The following is a 21,448-nucleotide window of genomic DNA, read 5'->3' as shown; positions in this document are numbered from 1 at the left end:
AGACGTCAGGAAAAGGAGAAGTGTAGGAAAGTGAAGGTTTATGGATTTGGTGAAGGAAGACATGCAGGTAGTTGGGTTAAAAGAGGAAGATGTAGAGGACAGGTGGGTATGTAGACGGATGATCCGCTGTGGCGCCCCCTAGTGGGAGAAGCCGAAATAAGAAGAATATAATATAATACAATATATATAATTTGAATAAGGAGGTTTGTGGACGAAATATTTGTGTACATGTACATCACATTTCAGGAGGTTATTACTAACGTTAAAATAATAGTCTCAGGATGTTTGTATTTCAGCTCTGTTTTATTCTTCTCAGTAGCGTATATCATTCTAGATCCAGAGTTGATGTTGTGACACCTGGGCTTCTGCACCACAAAAAATAAAAATTTACCCGGGGCAATTTTAACTATAATTATAACTTGTAATAATTATTAAAAATAGTTAGAAGATGAACAAGAACAAGTTAAAACATGCAAAGTATTCGGTAGATCTCGAAGCTACATTGCAACCTGCGCATGCGCAGAGCGATCCCGAGGAAGGGGCGACTATATAATAGGGATATATGACGTGCCCTGTTGAGAAAGTGCATGACCTGTGCTGAAGTCTCTCCTGCTGAAGACTATGGAGGAAATAAACAGAACCCCCCGGGATGCCTTACTTCTCTTTGTAAATGGCAAAAAGGTAGGTTCCAGAAATGCATTTGACAGAGTATGTGATTCAAGTCAAGTCATATTTTGTGCACATTTTTTTATATATATAGATCATTGAAAAGAATGCAGAGCCTGAGATGACACTGCTGATCTTTCTCAGGAGAAAGTGTATCCTCTTGCAAAACGCATCTGTATTGTAACTACCACTTATTGCATTACAGAAATATTGTATGGTGCATAACATGTGCGATTCAATAATACTAACTAACCTAATTAGTGTATAATGTTTACTGTATACAAATATATTCTAAACATGATTATAAATAAGAAAGAAAACAAGCATTAAGGCAGTGTAAACCATCACTTATCAAAGCTGATCAAGAAAAGGAGTGACAAAATGCAATCAGTATATTAATGTAAAATAAATGTATTTATGCATTCAAGGAAAAGATTTTGTTTGTTATTACAATGGTATCTGGGAAAACAGGTTACATTGAAATGGGTGTGTGTGTGTTGACAGATATGACACTTATTATGGAACCTATACATATTTTAAGGTGGAACAAAGAAACGTTCAGCCTCTTCACATAGACCATGTTTACTCTTTAAACTGATAGGCGGCTGGACCAAATCATACACCTATGCATAAGGATTAACATTTATTCAGTATAAGCTGCTGCTTCCACCTTATCAGGGGCATTAAATTGTTAATATTGTGTGCACGGTTAATTTGCATAGTACCGCCCCATTTTCTTTAAAGTAAATTTATAAAAATGTAAGCCCAACCCCTTTTAAAAGATCCATGCTAAATAAAATTCCAAAAGCGGAAAAAATTAGTCCAAATAAAAAAAAAATTCTGTGTCAACAAAATCTACAAAAACAAATTATTATTTATTGCGTAATTTTATTAACTTAACTTTATTAACTTAAAAAAAAAATCGAATAAAATCTAACTTTATACTATTAGACATCACTGAAAAAATGATTTATCGGTTATGGAAATATGACAAAAAACAAATCTGTGCTTTTAATGCAAATAATGAGATGTATAGAGAAATTTCTGTACAAAATTTAAACGGATTTTAGCATTTAATGGGTTGCAACATAGAATTAAAGATACAGTTCAATAGAATATATTTGCAGTGAAATAATACAGCAGTAGAATTTCGTAGAAAATGATCTGTCCCGTTCTGTTTGAGCAGCGCTGTCAGTCGTCAGAAAAATCAATGAAAGTGTTTGAAAACTCTCCCCTTTTTGAGATAATGGCGTTAAACCCTGTGACCAGTGATTCGTTTTACTAAATGAACTCCATGTTGATTAACTAGAAAAGGCCACAACAGAATGTGCAACAAAAGACACAAAAAGTTGATAAGGGAAGTCAGTTATTTTAACACCTTTTTTTATCTCCAGGATTTTTTTTTTTCGCAAATGATAGATTCGTATCCATACTGTGATAAGCCAATGTCTGAACACTGCACTAAAGAATTCAAGTAAAATTGCCTTTACAGTAGTCAATTTAGGTGGGGATTAATCCCCACTCGTGCCAATATCATTTGACTGGCATTTGTGGGTATTGTAGGATTCACAATACTCAATATTCACTCGGTAATCAGTGTCCCAAATCCCGTCCGGTCATCATATACTTGTGTGATGATGGGGTTTTGGACATGTTGATGCTTCCTGTTAAAAAGAAGTTTGTGGATAAAACCATTTCTTTTCTTTGGAGTAATTATACTGACCACCCTCTAAGATCCACCTCTAAAAAATCTATAATTTTGTACAGATTTCAGTACTTGTTTTCAATTCGGACCATTACTATACAATTATTTAAAAAAATGAGATACCTGGGTTAAAATATCAATGCCAGAAAGAGGGAAATATAAAGAAGTGGGCATTTTTATTTATTTACCAAAACAGACCCGGACAACTCGTCTTTATGAATTGATGTGAAAGTGAACAAAAAACAATCCAAATGTGTTGTGAAATATTGTGTGATTTGATAATAGTTTGGTAAACCTAGTTTTATTAAGATTAAAGCTCTTTTATTAAGATTCTAGTCATTCAGACTTAATTTATTATTCAGGAAAATATTACATCGCAGTTACATTTTGTATTATGTTCATTATATAGTTAATGCCAGCTTTTGCATATTTGATCTCGCTGTGGTTTTCCTTAATACTAAAAAACTCAGTAGGTTTAACAGGAACCAAACTGGGATGTGCTGAAGGTGGATGTGGTGCCTGCACCGTGATGGTTTCCAAGTTCTATCCACAAAAGAACAAGATTGTGTATCTTTTCATGGATGTTGCACTGCACTTAGTAAATGAAGGCAGTGGATTTGCTAATGTTGATTTATAGATTATTCAGTTTCTGTCAGACCAGAACTTTAAAGTTATTATTAAAACAAAGGTTTTGACAGACTGTACATCGTATAAATATTTGACCTCTAAAAAAGTATGTTGTCCTTGATTGCCTTGTCGCAGTCATCATGCTATAAATGCATGTCTGGCGCCTTTATGCTCAATGCATCTCTGTGCAGTCACTACAGTGGAGGGGATCGGCAGTGTGGCCAAAAAACTTCATCCAGTTCAGGTATGACTTTTAATATGGTGCGTTGCTTAGTATAGAGCCTCATTAGTCTGTTTAAATTTAAATGGTTTGTTATGTAACTCTTGATGACTCAATGGGCAAATATCCGTTATGACTCCACTGGCAAACATCATTCAATGTATACGTGTTATACCGTATTGTGTTTGGCCAGGAACGGATTGCAAAGGCTCATGGATCCCAGTGTGGCTTTTGCACTCCAGGGTTTGTCATGTCCATGTACGCTCTTCTGAGAAACAACTACCAGCCTACAGTGCAAGAAATCGAGGAGGCCTTTCAAGGTACACTGATGGCTATTTCAGGAAGACTCAATCATTAAGATACGAACAAACACATCATAGCGTAATTGCAATTAAACGAAATAACGCATTTCTCCTGGTGTTTATATATACAGGTAATCTGTGCCGTTGCACTGGGTACAGACCTATACTGGAGGGCTACAAGACCTTTACTAAGGTAATATAATGCTTAGGTTGATGCACAAGTATTGTTGTATGAAGGGGTATGAATGAATTGCCTTAATGTGTTATATGGAAATCGTAATGAATGATAATAAAAGGATACAATGCCGTCATATAGTGTTTAAGTTTGAACTCAGTGCCAAGGCCTCGATCAAGGAGTTCCACAAGAAAATTGTCCAAGAGAATGCACTGGCATCCCAACTTGGCGTCAGGGTTCATTTAATCCTCTTGACAACTTAAGCAACTTGATGTACTCTATATGTTTAAAAATATGTGGACTCCTGAGAATGAGCTTTTTTTTTTACTTGTCATATATACATTACAGCCCAGTGACTTTGCATATCTCAGTGATGTTAGGAAGCTATGGTCAGACATGATACAGCATCCCGGAGCACAGAGGGTTAAGGGACCTAGAATGGCAGCTTGAACCCCCAACCTTCCAGTCAGTAACCCAGAGCCTTGACCAGTTGCCCCACCAATTTAGGCTTAGTGAAAATGTCAATACAATAACATTTTCACATGTTTTCTATAGAAAGCTATTTCAGATTTACATTGAATTTGAATAGACCTTGTGATTAGGGTAAAATTGTGGATCCATTTTAAGACACTTAATACAACTAATTTTTTATTTGGGTACAACCAGAATGGAGGATGCTGTGGAGCAAAAGGAAAATCTGAAGGGTGCTGCTTGAACATAATGAAGGTCAGTGTGAGTAATAATCAAGGCATTCTTGCTTGTTAGGGAAGCTTGAGAAAGTCACATCTTTGTACAAAAATTCAAGTCATATTCTCTGTGTTGCACAATGCAAAATAGAACCTAACTAATAATTCTACTAAACACGATCCTATTGGTCTATTTATTTTCCATATGATTCACAGGAAGATCCAAAACACTCAGTTCAACTGTTTGACCCATTAGAATTTATGCCACTGGACCCAACCCAAGAGATCATTTTCCCTCCAGAACTGATGGTACATTCAACATCTGGTTCTACTGCAGAAAGAACACAAATTGCTTTATAACTATTCTGCATAAATATCTTTCCATTTAATCTCATGTTAAATAAACTCAGAGAAATGTGATGTTCTACAGAGTCTTTCCAAGCACCCACCACAACAGCTGAGATTTCTTGGGGAAAGAGTTTTATGGATTCAGCCCAGCACCCTGAAGGAACTCCTGGAGCTAAAAGCTTTGTATCCTAAAGCCAAGCTGGTCATGGGGAACACTGAAGTTGGTGAGAGGTTCAGTAAAAAGTGTTGTTTCTTAATATTATATTATGGATATTAAAACATACACAAGATTTGGTAGAGACGGTTTATTCTGGTGCTATTTGTCTTTACCTAATTTTTCCTTTTAAGGAATTGAGATGAAATTCAAGAACTTCCTGTTCCCTGTAATATTGGCACCAAGCTACATCCAGGAACTCAACAACATCCAGTACACTGAGACTGGTATGTATGTCATTTGTGTAATTGTGTAATTGCAGTCGTCAGGGCATGCATTCGTTTCATTAAACAGTTTGATTTTCACTGCTCTTATTCAATCTATCTAACGAATTATAGACCTCCTTTTAGACCTGTACTACGGACATCGATAATAATTTGTTGCGATTTTCCAAAACTAAATATCACGCCATGTTTCCGCACTTTGCCCAAACAACTTGAAAACACTGCATGTGTACGTGTTTTAGGGATTGAGGTTGGAGCCGCTGTGACATTGAGTGTGTTGAAGGAAGAGCTTTGGGAAATGGTAAAGAATTTACCCAACCACAAAACGGAGGTTTTCCGGGCCGTACTCGAGCAGCTTCACTGGTTTGCAGGACAGCAGATTCGAAATGTTGCAGTATGTCATTTAGCTATTTTTTTATAGCTATATATATATATATATATATATATATATATATATATACAGTATACAGTGTATATATATATATATATATATATATATATATATATATATATATTGTGTGTGTGTGTGTGTGTGTGTGTGTGTGTGTGTGTGTTGCTAAATGTCATGCATGTCCTGTCAGGCGATTGGTGGAAATATCATGACAGCAAGTCCTATCTCAGACCTTAACCCTGTGTTCATAGCCGTGGGTTCGAAGCTAACTCTGATGTCCAAAGGTAAACCTTTTTTTTTGTTCTTGTTGATTTGTATTTCACAGATCAAAGGTTGACTGGCTATCCAAACCTACAAATTATAGTGTATGCTGTAAAAAGAGACTATCATTGTGATATCATTGTGTGCTTAGCTGGTGGTAGTGTAAGATTGTCGTGCAGTGCCCTTTTCATTTCATTTTGCATGTATTTTAACTACTTTTGGGTTATTTTATGGATACATATACTATTTTTCTATTTGGCAGAGGGCAAACGTGTGCTTGAGATGGATGACAAGTTTTTCACAGGCTACAGAAAAACTGCTTTGAAAGCAGAGGAAATTTTGTTGTCTATTGAGATTCCATACACAAAAAAGGTCTGTTTTATTACAAAATGCAACACATCTGACTCATGTTAGATTTGCATCAAAGTCAATACAGCATAGAAATGCATATAAAAAAAAAACCTTTTTGTATACCAGGGCCAATATTGCTCAGCCTTTAAGCAGTCGCTTCGGAAAGAGGACGATATCGCTATTGTCACCTGTGGGATGAATGTCCTTTTCAAAGAGGGCTCCAACGTAGTGCAGGACATCCGACTCAGTTATGGTGGAATGGCCCCTGTAACTGTACTCGCCACAACAACATGCGTCCGACTTATCGGCAGGTAATATAGACCTTCAGTTTCCTAACCCTGGTCTTGGTCCACCTTATTCTGTCCTGCACATTTTATGTCCCCGCTTTTACCCACCAGACTATTTAATATCCCTTTATTTGAAAGCTGAAATGGGTAAGTTATAGCAGGAAAACATTGATTGGCACTGGCATGGAGGAGTTGGTGTTCAATCTATAATGATCTTATATGTTAAGCACATGAGTTGCTCTGGAGCTCCCTATTCCACAAATCCAAATGACTGTGGAAGACTGTAGAAAGGACATTACTCATAATCATGCCTTCAAGTGCTCATGATATTTCTCATTCTCTGGTGTTTTAGTGAATTATAATCACATTCTTGGTGTTACCCAATTGAGGATGGGTTCTTCTTTTGATTCTGGTTCCTCTCAAGGTTTGCTCATCAGGAATAAATACACACAAATTGAAATATAAGTTTATTTGTTTTCAAGTTTTTAGATTCTTTAAAGCTACTTTGAGACAATGTCCATTATGAAATAACTATTGAATTGAATTGTATTGAATTTAATTTAATTAAATGCACAAAACAGATGGATCTTCAGGACCAGGGTTTTTATAAACCTCAGTTCACTTGAAAATATATCAAACTGCAAATGGAGTAGAGACAGAAAGTGTGTATCGGGACAAGGATCCTGCTGAGCGCAACACAAAGGCATGAATGTCAAGATAAAGTATTGCCACAAGATCACATTTATTTGAATGCAGTTTCTGCAGTTATGAGAGCGATAGATGAATAATGGAGCTGTTGGTGTTAACTCCTGGTGCAGTTTTTTTTTTTTTCCCGTTCTATTTCTCATTTGATTGTTTTCTTCTTAGTCCGTTAAATTTATCTTGTGTCATTTATCGCCGTATTCACCATATAAGTCAAAGCATGCGTAAAACCTCAGTAAGGTCAATAGGAAACATTTCCAATAGCTGGCCCACTCTGTGTTTATTATCATTTTAAATGCTGATCTAACTGCCAACTTCCTGCAACCCTGAACTTACGCCTGAACTTTCAAACAATCACAATCCACTATTTACACTGATTGTGGAGCAAATACAATAAAAAGGAAGTGATAAGAACTACAATATATAACACAATGATTCACACAAAGGAAATGCATTGAGTCTTTCTCTTCCTTTGTCCACGATTAAAGGCAGTGGAATGAAGAGCTGATGCAGGATGCCTGCTGTTTATTAGCTGAAGAGATGGCGCTGTCTCCCTCTGCACCAGGTGGGATGGTGGCATATAGACGCACCCTGACCATCAGCTTGTTCTTCAAATTCTACCTTACTGTAAAGCACAAACTAGCTCAGGAGGTAAGGCTAAGATTATCGACACTGTACGTATAACTCAAAATAAAGCTTTATTACCAATGACCCATATTTCTAAGTGGGAATGATATCTAAGTTGATTTTCATCTGACTCACAAAGTCTTTAAAATTTTAATGATCATTGATAGCTTCAGCAAACGGTACATGCGATTCGTTTGCTAATTTCTATAAATAAATGTCTGTATCTGCACACCTGAAATTCATAACTACCACTAATCAATACCTAGGAAACGACAATGTTTTTAATTATGAACTAAATTTTTTTTAAAGCTGCCTATTTGTGTTTCTTCAGTACCTCTCGGTGGAGGATGTCCAGCCAGATTATACTACTGCTATTGAAATTAGTCACCGGGATTCTCCAACAAGTGTTCAGCTTTACCAGGTATACATATTTTACCTGAGTTTAAAAAAGAGAAGAAACATAAATTCACGTGTGTTTATTTCCATATAATATATGATTGTGCACTGTTTCTGTGATATAGGTAGTCCCTGCTGGTCAGAACCCAGTTGATGTGGTGGGTCGTCCTGTTATGCACCTGTCAGCTCTGAAGCAGGCCACAGGAGAGGCCGTTTACTGTGACGATATTCCTCACTTTGAGAACGAGCTCTGTTTGGCGCTTGTGACCAGCACTAAAGCTCATGCTTATATTAGGTGAGTAATTATAGCTATAGTAGAATTTAGCTCGCTTTTAATTTACATTATTTTTGTCAATTTAACTGTATCTGAATCTGTTACATATTCTGCATTTCATTTACTCTAAACGTATCTTAGAGATTCTTTTTTGTAAAATTTGCTCCTGAAACCTTGAGAAGCATAAGCTACTGTTTAACAATGAGTCGCTGCTAATAACTGGCCACAAGCTTGTTTTATTTTATTGTTTTATATATTAATAATATATAAATGAATTAATATTAATAATCATTTCCATTTCATTTAAAACTGGTTGTGTGGCATATTTGCTGTTTAGGATATTTCTCTTCTATTTATTGTAGAATAGAATGTAAGGAGTTTGGATTTGGGTTGGATTTGGGGTTTTTGTTAGGGTTGGGTTAATGGTTAGAGTTTAGTGTTATGGTTGGGTTTGAGTTGGTTTTAGTGATAGGGTTGGGTTAGGGTTTAGGGGTTATGGTCGGTGTTAGGTTAAGGATTTAGGATAAGCATTATGGTTAGTGTTGATTTAGGTTAGATTGGGTTATGGATATGGTTAGGGTTGGGTTAGGGGTAAGGTTATGGTTAGGTTACGGGTTAGGGATTCAAAGAAAGAGTTAACGCTCTGTGCTTCAGGGATGCTGTATCATGGCTCAGACTCCAGCTTCCGAAGATTGCTGGGATATGCGAAGAAAGCGTTTTACCGTGCTGTATTGTGCATGTGAAAAATAAAAAAAAAACTATGCTACACTTCACCTTTATACCCCTTTATATACAAACTGTATCAAAAGCAGCACTGATACAGTACCTTTTTTTGTAATGGCTGATTAATCAATATTATTGTAAATAATTCTGCAAAGTAAATTTCTCCGTAGGGAAGAATTATAATATGATATGAGATACTCCATGTGGTTAATCAGCCTGTCAATTATAAGCATTCAGCCCACCATGCAACTTGGCTAATGTAGCCATTATTTATCAAATAATTTGATTTAATTTTGCTAGTAAACTGCTTGTGTTTCTGGGCGGGGTAGTATTATGAGCGTGCATATGACCACCATCTGTATTCTACACAGTGAATCAAGTTCTCCCTAACATAGTTTCACTTGTTTTGTTAACACCTTGTCATATGCCTTGAACATAGATGCCATATGCTAGTTTCCGATGGTTTGTGTAGGCTAAACCTTCAAAAATATATTGCCAGTAGAAAAGTGTGATGATTAGGACAGTAACATGACATGCACAACATTGGAAACATTTCTAGAAATGCAAATATAACTTCAAAATGTTAATACAAGTACCAAATGCCAAAGCATGCGATATGTGGTCAATTGAAATTGAGTGTTTGGGCTTATTGACTCCATTTTTATTGCATATAGAGCATTTGTTTGCCAGTTTATATATGTTGACAGGTTCAAAGTCCCTTTTTTGAGAGAATCCAGCCAATAAATGCATATATGTTTTGATTTTATGCTCAAACTTAGATCCACTCATTGATGCACTCACTTGTGCTCTGTCTTGAATTCCAAACTAGGCCAAATACAGCAAGTTAAAATTTATTTGTATAGCTTATGGAACATTGAACATTCACACATATTTACGCAGCAACATTACCAAAAATCCACATAGAAATATAGATCCTTAATGACCAAGCTACAGATCACAATCGCAAGGAAAACCCCTGACAGAAGCATGTCCTATTATAGTGCATTGGGTTTACATAAATAATTTATTTTCTATAACTTTATACGCTATGTTTTGGTAATTGGGCTTAAAGCCACTAATATAGTGTGGCATGTTGAAACAAGGAGTCACTAGTAAAGTTGCTTGACGGGTGAGTACATGATGAGAACCATTTTATACTATATTTAATAATCTTGAACATTCATTCATCTATAGTAGCCATTTAATCCTAACGAGGGTTGCAGTGAATCTAAATACAGATTTTATATACGAATTACGGAAAAGTTGGGAGTTTGAATGAAATAAAATAAAATTTGAATAAAATATTGGCTCATGTGATTTGAAAGTCTTTTAATTTTCATTTTATTCAATTTTTAAAAAAGTCCCAACATTTCCGGAAATTTGGGTTGTGTGTGTGTGTGTGTGTGTCTTAATCAATGGTGATCAGTATACTGTAATTTGTAAATAATTGAACAAATTAATGACATAATTTTAATAATTAAGCAAAACAGAGCAATTTACAGTATTGTATTGTATAAACTTTATATATACAGTACAGACCAAAAGTTTGGACACACCTTCTCATTCAAAGAGTTTTCTTTATTTTCATGACTATGAAAATTGTAGATTCACACCGAAGGCATCAAAACTATGAATTAACACGTGGAATTATATATGGAATTATATACATAACAAAAAAGTGTGAAACAACTGAAAAATGTCATATTCCAGGTTCTTCAAAGTAGCCACCTTTTGCTTTGATTACTGTTTTGCACACTCTTGGCATTCTCTTGATGAGCTTCAAGAGGTAGTCACCTGAAATGGTCTTCCAACAGTCTTGAAGGAGTTCCCGAGAGATGCTTGGCACTTGTTGGCCCTTTGCCTTCACTCTGCGGTCCAGCTCACCCTAAACCATCTCGATTGGGTTCAGGTCCGGTGACTGTGGAGGCCAGGTCATCTGGCACAGCACCCGTCACTCTCCTTCTTGGTCAAATAGCCCTTGATGCCTTCAGTGTGACTCTACAATTTTCATAGTCATGAAAATAAAGAAAACTCTTTGAATGAGAAGGTGTGTCCAAACTTTATATATATATATATATATATATATATATATATATATATATATATATATATATATATATACATACACACACACACTTATACTTAGATAGATAAAGAATTTCACTGTGCTGTAATGTATATGTGACAAATAAAGGCTATTCTTCGATTCGATTTGCCATACTTTCTGCATCGCTTGCCATTAACCATGTTTGTGTTACACTGCTTTCTGCAGATCTATTGACACTGATGATGCCATGGCACTTCCAGGAGTGGTTCTATTCGTCTCTGCCAAAGACATCCCTGGCAGCAATAAAACTGGACCTGTTGTTTATGATGAAACTGTCTTCGCTGAAGACAAGGTTACCTACGTCATAAGTCTCTAAAAATGAAACAATGTAGAATAATGAGTGTCTGAACATTAATTGATTTTATCTCCAAAGGGCAAAACTGAACATTTAGACATATCAACTCTTATGTAAGTCTTCATGATTTTTATTAAATTTTTTTTAGGTCACATATGTGGGTCACATTGTGGGAGCCATTGTAGCAGACACACAAGTCCATGCCCAGAGAGCAGCCAAAGCTGTGAAAATATCATATGAGGAATGCCAGCCTGTGATCATCACCATTCAGGTATAAAAGTGTTCCATAATTGTCGATAAACCTCGCAAAAGCCTTGCACTTGTGGATTAGGAAGAAGGTTATTTTTAACGCTGTGACATAATACGTTAATGCATGTAATAAAAGTATACATGTAATATTAGAAACCAAGCAAAATATGCAGTGTAAGTGCTTTGTTCTGCCCATTTCCTCTATGAAGTGAATACAACAGATGTTATGTGGTAAAAGTAGTGGACTCAAAAAGACGCAATTTTATCCTTTAAAATTCTGAGAAAATTACAAAGAGGCTTTTTTGAGATTTTTGAAAGATCTCACTATATAGGCATGTTTAAATAATACACACGCCCAACATACAAACACTGTTTAGATTCTGTAATACTGGAAGGGTCAGGTTATTAAGCATGTTTTATCTTGCCCCATTGTAAGGAAATAGGACATTATAGGGACTTATTAAAATCAGGTAATTATGTAGGTAAGGTAAAGAGGCCTGGGGTGCAGTCAGCATTCGAATTTATCCCAAACATGTTCACTCCAGCCCATGGAAAGAATATCTTCATGGAGCTGACTGTGTGCACAGGGGCATTGTTGTCTAGCTCAAACGAAAGGTGTAGTTGATTCTACCACTTCCAAAGATATCCTATACTGTTGTGTGCAGCCAACTTTGTGATAACATTTTGAAGAAGAACCACATATGGTTAGAAAGGTCAGGTTTTCCATTACTTTTTCCATATTGTGTATAGACCACCTGCCTAATATTTTGTTGGTCCCTTTATTTTGCTGCCAAAACAGTCCTGACCTGTCGAGCATTAACAGCATTAGCTTCTTCAGCTATTTGAGCTACAGCAGCTCGTCTGTTGAATCGGACCACAGGCCAGCCTTCGCTAACCATATGCATCAATGAGCCTTGGCCGCCCGTGACCCTGTCACCGGTTCACCACTGTTCCTTCCTTGGACCACTTTTGATAGATTCTGACCACTGCAGACCAGGAACACACTACAAGAGCTGCAGTTTTGAAGATGCTCTGACCCAGTCGTCTAGACATCACAATTTGTCAAATCCTTACGCTCACCCATTTTTCCTGCTTTTAACACGTCAAATTTGAGGAGAAAATGTTCACTTGCTACCTAATATTTCCACCCACTAACAGGAGGCAAGAGATAATGTGTTATTAACTTCACCTGTCATATTGTTATAACGTCAAAAAGATGCCTGAATGGTGTATAGGTTATAGGTTATGACAGGACTGGGATGTTATCAGGAGCGTTCAGATAATAATTAACCTCAGTCAGTGAAGGATTGGGTTTTCATTGGCTTCGTTCATTGGCTACTATTGCATAATATGGCTCTTAATTCGCTGAACTGGCCACAGTGGGTCCAAAGATTTACTTTTTTTGTATATGTTTACCTACCAGAGGTGATTAGTGCTTTCTACGACTAAACAAGCATGGATAAGTAGGAAAAAAAGTTTTTTACATGTACATTGACACAATTTAATGTATATACATAAATTCCCACCTTTTGTTCTATCATATGGGCATGAATCATTTCTTCTCAAGTGATCTGTCAACCATAGACAGCCGTAGAAAAAAGGACCTAGACGACAATGTTTTTTGGTTTATACTGTAATACTTGCAGTATAGTGTCTGCAAACCTTTGGCAATAAAGTGTATGAATAATGTGGTGATAGTGGATATTAAATACGGAAGCCCAAAGTAACGTGCACAAAAATACTCAAATACGTCTTGAATTTATTATTCTATCAAACTTCATGTGTACTGTACGTTAGTTATGAGTAATATTAAACATCTCCAATCTTCTTTCATCTTCTCTTGTTCAGGATGCCATTGCCAACGAGTCCTTCTTCCAGCCTGTGAGAACTATAGAGAAAGGAGATCTTGTGCAGGGCTTTCAGGAGTCTGATACCATCATACAAGGTATTATAGCACTTAAATCTTTTAGCATTAATATACTCTTAAAGACTGGATTAACTTTTTTCACAGTTCGAGATGTTTGCTCCAGACTAAGGTATATATTGTATATACTGTTAAAAAAGGTGTGAGGAATAACCAAAATGAAATGCCTTATAAGAACTGTTTTTAGAAGCATTCATAAATAGTTTTTAAAAGAAGCTGGTTTTTATTGCCATAAAGAACCTTTTTTGGTACTACAAATAACTCTTTTTTTTTTACAGTACTATATGTTTCAGTCAAAAATAACCGTGCAATAAAAAGGTTCCAAAATGTTAAAAGTACCTCACAGAACCCCTTGGAAAAAACTTCACTTCCTCTAAACCTCTATGATGGCATTGTCTGCATTCTGATTGACGTTCTGATTGTGTTCTCAGGTGAAATGCACATAGGGGGACAGGAACATTTTTACTTGGAGACAAACTGCACACTGGCTGTCCCTCGAGGAGAAGATGAAATGGAACTGTTCGTGTCCACACAGGCAGCCACAAAAACACAAGTAATAGGATGCGCAGTTCATATATTTCATTGTCAGATACGAATCATGTATAGTTTACTCAATGTATCTACTTACACTATATGGACAAAAGTTTGTGGACAGCTGGGCATAAGATTAGTATGAGCCTTTTGATCAGTCCATTCCACATTTAGTCTCCTTTTGCTGTTAAATTAACCTTCACTCTTTTGGGAAGATTTTCCAATAGATTTTTGAGATTTGTGCTCATTTAACTGCAAGAGTGTTAATAAAATCATTTACAGATATAAGGTGAGGAGGCAGTATTCCAATTCATCCCAAAAGTGTACAGTAATGTTGATATCAGAGCTCTATAGCAGTCCAATCTATGTAAAGCATAACTTCATGGAGCTGGCCTTGGACGCAGGGAAATTGTCATGCTGGAACAGGTTTGGTTCTCCCAGTTTGATTGAAGGGAACATGTAATGCTAACACATCCAAATACAATTCTATACAATTGTGTGTATCCAACTTTGTGGAAGAACCACACTCTTACACACTTACAGTCTTGATGTCACCCAAATTATGATGGGTTCCTCTTTTGAGTCGGGTTCCTTTCAAGGTTTCTTCCTTATAATATCTAAGAAGGTTTTACTTGCCACAGTCGCCCCAGGCTGCTCACCAGAGATAAATACACATCACTCTCCCTAATTCTTAAATTCTGTAAAGCTGCTTTGAGACAATGTCCATTGTGAAAAGCACTATAGAAATAAACTTGACTTGACTTGACATGACATATGGCTGGAAAAGTAGTCCCAATACTTTTGTCCATATAGTTTATATGTATATTCAGTATGTTTTTGAACTTAGTTAAAATAAATAGGTACAAATTAAGTGGGTGACAGGTATCTGGTATCATTCAGTAAATCATTCAAAATTATCAGGGCATCATGTGTTTAATTTGCAATGTTTACTGTCAACAATACAAAAAAAAATCCTCATTTGCTCGTTAGAAAATAATTCCTCATTTATAAAATATGGAGGAGGTTGCTTTAGAAATTAACATTTTATTTCAGAATGGCAATGATTACTATATGTTTTAGGCTCTTGTGGCCAAAGCATTAGGAGTCCCATTCAGTCATGTTGTGTGTCGAGTTAAGAGAATGGGAGGAGGATTCGGAGGGAAAGAGAGCCGCAGCACTATGCTCTCATCAGTCGTGGCTGTTGCTGCTTATAAGTAAGAACTATAAATTGTGTTTACAAATATTTATTGTTTTAGTCAAATATACTTAGAAATACCTACCTGATAAATAAATACCTAAGCGGTTACACCATACCGTCTGTAGAGTCAAAAGGCCAGTCCGGTGCATGCTGGACCGTGATGAGGACATGCTGGTTACTGGAGGCCGGCACCCATTTTTTGGACGTTACAAGGTAAGAATTTGGCGTGGATATAATATAGAATTTATATCATTACGGATGAAAGAAGATATCCTTTAGTTTTTCATCCTATCTGCTGTTATGATTTGTGAAGGTTGGATTCAAGAAGGATGGAAAAGTCATGGCTCTTGAGGTAACCTACTACAGCAATGCAGGAAATTCAATGGACCTTTCTCTGTCTGTGAGTATCAGTCAGGAGCACGACATTTACGCTCATAATGTGTTTTGGCTAAGAGCATACATTTATAATCCTTTCCTTTAGATCATGGAACGAGCAGTCTTCCATATGGACAACTGTTATAACATCCCTCACATCCGTGGGACAGGATACATATGTAAAACGAATCTGCCTTCCAACACTGCATTCCGTGGCTTCGGTGGGCCTCAGGGGATGATGGTGGCAGAGAGTTGGATAAGTGATGTGGCATTGTCTTGTGGTCTTCCTGCTGAACAGGTTCCGTGTGGGATATCAGACTTTAAGACTTAATATCATTTTCTGTTTGCACTTACACCAGTGTGTATTTGAACTCACAGGTGAGGAAGTTAAACTTGTATAAGCAGGGGGACTACACCCCCTTTAACCAGTGTCTGGACCAGTTCACTATACATCGTTGTTGGGAGGAGTGTATAACCATCTCAGACTTCTACCAACGGAAAGCCAAGGTGGAACAGTATAACAAGTGAGTTGCTACAAAACATTTACCGCATCTCAAGTTTCATCTCATTGCCTTATTTAATAATAAAATAAATTCAAAAAAGGGAAGAATGTGTATGGTGTTGGTGTTGTTGTGAACCAGACAGAATCGCTGGACCAAAAGAGGCTTGTCCATCATTCCAACTAAGTTTGGCATCAGTTTCACCGCAGTCTTCCTAAACCAGGTTGTATTTCTTTTCACATTGTACAATACTTTGCATTTTTCATTGATACAACCTGTAATTGAAATGGACTTCATTCTGATTGTGAGCGTGTGATTTCTTCAGTATGTCGATCATTCTTGGTTTAGAACCACTCCAGTGTAAAGGTAGTTGATTTTACCGATATTGATAACTAGGTTGCTTGCTTATACTTGCCAATAACAGATTAATCAAAAGATTATTTATAAAAATGGATACTGGATGAAAAAATCTAATAAACACAACACTCCATGTAAAATAGTACTAAACTTTATTACAAATATCAAAAATAATAAAACAGTACTGAATCATAAAAATGTGCTTAATGAAATTGAATTGAATATATTAATTATATTGAAAAATATTGAGAAAAATTAAAACATGCATTCAAACTAACAAAAAGTAACACTCCAAATAAATAAAAATAGTTATATCTAAAATGTATAAAAAAGACAATTTAACAAACTTCATTGATTCGCCTCTAGAGGCCGCTCTCATAACTGTATAATTACAGTGGAAATTCTTTGCCGCTTTAGCCACAGACGCGACGCGGAAAAATTATCGGTATGGATTTTGGCTGTTATCCAATAGTTCCAGCAAACAAATCGGTGCCAATTAATTGGCAAAACCGATTAATTGGTCGACCTCTACTATAGTGTAGCAGTGGTTGGGGGTAGTGTGTTGGGGGCTATTGTCCTCACATCTTTTGTAGTCTGGAACACTTATTTATCTTGCTCTCAGAATCAACCAAGTTTTCCTTCAACCATAAAGCTTTTTGAGTCATTTGTTTTAAGTGTCCACATGTCCAGCATGCATGCCTTTTGAAAACTCCAAATGGGATTTAAAATATCTTGTCACTTTTTTTTTCTATACAAAATCCAAAATAACCAATGTCGATCATTTCTAGAAAATGTTTCATTTTGTAAACAATATCATCATTATCATAATAAGGCCATTTCCGTACTAGTGGTGATTAGGGGTTTTTTTTTTGTTTTTGTGTTTATTGACTGTATTGATATTTCTCCAGGCAGGAGCACTGGTTCATATCTATACAGACGGCTCAGTCCTTCTCACCCATGGTGGAACTGAAATGGGACAAGGACTGCACACTAAAATGGTCCAGGTAAGCACAATCAAAATGAGATGCACACAACCAGGGCTTGTACATGAACCTCTGCTGCAGTAGGCAAACACACTACTTATAAATTAAGAGATTGCTATAAGATTTGACATTCACATATGAACAATTTATACACATATGCAAAAAAAGGTTTATGGACACTTGACCATAAAATATGTAGGTGCTTTTTGAACATCTAATTCCACACTGCATCCCCATTTAAACTTTGCTGTTGTGGAGATTTGGGGTAACAATTTGAGGAAGTACCACATATGGCTGAAAAGTTCAGGTGTTCCTCAGGGTTTTGTGGGGACTTAAAGGTCTAAAAAAATCTAAAATCTAAATACAGTGGAACCCGCTTATCTCGACCTCGGTTATCTTGACAACCCTATTAAGTCGACGTTTTTGAAGTGGAACCGCCAAATTCTCGCTTTGTCTTAGTATTTTTTATCGGTTATGTCGATTCTTTTATGTCGCCGAACCCTGATATCTCGAGCACAAGGGGGGAAAAATTTGCCATTTAACGTCGGTTATCTCGGTGCAGCCGCAGAAGAACTCGCGGAAGTGGCGGAAAAATCAAGGCTTACAGCTGCTACAAGTGTTGTATTGTATACTGGTGAATCTCTGCTGTTAGTGCACATATGCCTTTTGTTGGTAAATGTTATGCGATGAACGGGAGGCGAAAGCCGCGCTTGGCGGCGCGGAACGTGGGATGAGCAGCAAAAGCATAGAATGAACACCGGCAGGATCGGAGGGAATCCGCGGTGCGCTTTGGGAAGAAAAGAGCAGCCGTTGAGAGAGTCAGGCCAGTTGGTTAAATAGGGTAAGGCCAGTTTCTAACAAATTTTATTCCTAATGGGTTTAAAAGTTTAAAATCGGACTTTGTGAAACCTGCAGAAACCATTTAAATTGCAGATAATGTCAGTAATGTTATCTAATAAATATAAGGATGTGTGTTTTTTGCTGTATAAAAGCATATGTGGTTGTGCTTTTGTAGGTTGCCAGTCGTACTTTGGGAATCCCCACCACAAAGATTCACATCAGCGAGACCAGCACTAACACAGTCCCAAACACAAGCCCTACTGCTGCATCTGCCGCATCGGACCTCAATGGCATGGCTGTCTTTGTAAGCATTGTAAATTCTAATCTACAACAATTAAATGTATAATACACAAACTTATATCTGAGGAGAACTTAATGCCAACTTAATGCCAGCATAGAAAAAATTACATAATAATGGAATTGGTTCTGACAATAATGTTACCTATTGTTATATTTAAGTGGGTTGAAATGAATGTAAATTGAATACATGAAATAATACTTAATCCTATAATGTTACACAGAACGCATGCCAGACGCTAATACAGAGACTGGAGCCATACAAAGCCAAGGATCCAAAAGGAAGCTGGGAGGACTGGGTTTGTAAATTTGATTTATATTTGGCAAAAATCTCAATAGTAATCAAATCTAAATTGATGTAGGTGTTTTTGTATATGAAGCAAAACATTTTATTACCTCATAACTTTTTTTTTGTAGGTGAAAGCAGCTTACTTTGACCGGGTGAACTTATCAGCCAATGGGTTTTATAAGTATGTGAAAACATTTTTATTGAATCAACAGCAGTATTTTTTATACTATTAACCTCAGTATATTTTATATTCCCTCTGATTTTGCAGGACCCCAGATATCGGTTATGACTTTGAAACGAATTCCGGCCGCCCATTTAACTACTTCTCTTACGGTGTAGCGGTCTCAGTGGTGGAAATAGACTGTCTGACTGGCAGTCACAAGGTAAAAATGACCTTCTCACCCTTCATGAATTTGCTATTATTAAATAATTTTGTCATTTATAGGCAACATCAAGCCATTTGGATAAAAATAGTTATAGTTCTTACAAAAAATTTGTTTTTGGTTTTGTCTATCTCTGGCAATTGTGATAAATACCGGTCGTCTTACATGTTATGTGTTGGTGATGTGTTAACGTGTGGTGACAAAATTTTCCACATCTTCACTCCTTTACTCCTATCCAGAACTTGCATACATCAATTGTCATGGATGTTGGCAAAAGTCTGAACCCAGCCCTGGACATTGGTCAGGTAATCATAGTTTTGTTTTTTTTTCTCTCAAAGTGACTTCCTGGCTTTACAACACTTTGTTTAAATGATCGTGTGCAGGTGGAGGGTGCGTTCATGCAGGGCGTGGGACTTTTTACACTCGAGGAGTTACGATACTCTCCCCAAGGGAACCTGTACACTCGTGGACCTGGGATGTATAAGATTCCTGCATTTGGAGACATTCCAACTGAACTGAAGGTCTCACTACTTAGAGATTCCCCGAACGAAAAAGCAATCTTCTCTTCCAAGGTAATACTGGCGATCTTGGTTAAAGTGGTTTTGGTTATCCAAGAAAGGTCTTTGTGGCATAGCCATGGGGAGCCATCTTTTAAAAAACTGGATTAGTTATTGAATGTGTTTCTTTCTAAATTAAACAGTAACACAAACAAGTATGTCTATAAATAAAGTCAATTTTAATAGATCTAAAACACAGGCAACAATATGGATGATTAAAATTTATGTCTAATATTTTAGTCATTGGCTCTTCTTTAGGAAATGTAGCATGCAGCGAGGGATTACTGTATATGAGAGACTTAGACTACTCTATTTGACATATCCGAAGTATAAAAAATATTATTTTAAGATTATTTAGTTTGTAATTGTGGAAATATCTGTTCACTACTGTGCATATACTTTTATTTCTTCTCTATTTAGGCAGTTGGGGAGCCCCCACTCTTCCTGGCAGCTTCGGTTTTCTATGCTATCAAAGATGCTATTACAGCAGCTAGGGCTGAGTCTGGCCTTACAGGACCGTTTAGATTGGACAGCCCCGCTACACCAGAGAAAATACGCAACGCTTGTGAGGACAGATTCACCAAGCTTGTACGTTGTCAAAGTTGTATTTTTTAAAAGACATGCCATAGTGGATGCTAAATCTGCATGATATCTACATTATTTCTTTTAGGTTAGATTTCGTTTTGAGAAACATTTTACTGACCAGGACTTGAACTTGACTTTTCCACTTGAACATAGGCAATAAGACAGAAGATACACAATTATAATACTGAGGTTTCAACAAAACTAGGATGAATGAGGAATCAGGACCCGAGTGGCCAGGTTTAAACAGCCTGTGCTGTTTTGGTAGTATTTGGAATAGGAGAAGAAAATGATACTTATTTATGCTATAAAACATGATAAATCTGGTTTTGTTTCAGTGTCCTCCTCCAGAGGCGGGAACGTATACACCGTGGGACGTGAAGGTGTGAGACGCAGAAGTCCTAAAATTGCGGAGTTTACTGCTGTCTCGCTATTCATTGTTCACTGGTTACATCTGAATGCAAAAACTCTTGTAAGATCACTGACGATCAAAAATCGAATTTTGTTTTAATTTTGTATTGAGCAATCGAGAAGATTTACAGTACGTTTTTCAATGCTTCCTAAATTGTTTATCTTTTAAAAAAATTACTATATATATATATATATATATATATATATATATATATATATATATATATAATATAATTATAACAAATTTAAGATCATTATATACTGTATACATTTTATATGAATAATTGTACATCTATAAAAAGTGTATTTGGGGTATGTGTATAAATTTTCTCTCATCAGCCCTGACTGGAAAATCTCAAATTACTCTGTGCTTGCGTTGTGTAACTGGATC

The 21,448-nt window shown here is 36.5% G+C and overlaps 1 protein-coding gene across 1 annotated transcript; it reads left to right on the top strand.

The window, feature by feature from the left end:
- The first annotated feature begins 549 nt into the window (after positions 1 to 549).
- On the top strand, positions 550 to 21,232 carry xdh (xanthine dehydrogenase). The gene is made up of 36 exons (XM_046856413.1): positions 550 to 681; positions 761 to 818; positions 2,842 to 2,938; positions 3,134 to 3,242; positions 3,412 to 3,538; positions 3,652 to 3,713; positions 4,362 to 4,421; positions 4,598 to 4,690; positions 4,812 to 4,953; positions 5,078 to 5,170; positions 5,410 to 5,561; positions 5,749 to 5,842; positions 6,082 to 6,191; positions 6,297 to 6,481; positions 7,648 to 7,810; positions 8,118 to 8,207; positions 8,308 to 8,477; positions 11,452 to 11,578; positions 11,730 to 11,852; positions 13,679 to 13,775; positions 14,186 to 14,307; positions 15,366 to 15,499; positions 15,609 to 15,696; positions 15,797 to 15,883; positions 15,965 to 16,156; positions 16,237 to 16,382; positions 16,500 to 16,581; positions 17,624 to 17,719; positions 18,714 to 18,842; positions 19,060 to 19,134; positions 19,253 to 19,305; positions 19,393 to 19,507; positions 19,747 to 19,812; positions 19,891 to 20,079; positions 20,485 to 20,652; positions 20,985 to 21,232. The coding sequence occupies exons 1-36, from the start codon at positions 622 to 624 to the stop codon at positions 21,033 to 21,035; spliced, it is 4,005 nt and encodes a 1,334-aa protein (XP_046712369.1). The 5' UTR covers positions 550 to 621; the 3' UTR covers positions 21,036 to 21,232.
- The last annotated feature ends 216 nt before the right edge of the window (positions 21,233 to 21,448 follow it).

Source organism: Silurus meridionalis, chromosome 8 (genome assembly GCF_014805685.1).
Source record: "Silurus meridionalis isolate SWU-2019-XX chromosome 8, ASM1480568v1, whole genome shotgun sequence".
Classification (NCBI taxonomy): domain Eukaryota; kingdom Metazoa; phylum Chordata; class Actinopteri; order Siluriformes; family Siluridae; genus Silurus; species Silurus meridionalis.
Note: the sequence above shows the minus strand (reverse complement) of the source record. Positions and strands in the feature narration are given on the sequence as shown.

Excerpts from the sequence above, each read along its gene's own strand:
- xdh (XM_046856413.1), top strand. The coding sequence starts at position 622 with ATGGAGGAAATAAACAGAACCCCCCGGGATGCCTTACTTCTCTTTGTA. Across the intron at positions 6,482-7,647 it reads TGCGTCCGACTTATCGGCAG|GCAGTGGAATGAAGAGCTGA; the intron begins GTAATATAGACC and ends CCACGATTAAAG. Across the intron at positions 19,508-19,746 it reads GTCTGACTGGCAGTCACAAG|AACTTGCATACATCAATTGT; the intron begins GTAAAAATGACC and ends ACTCCTATCCAG.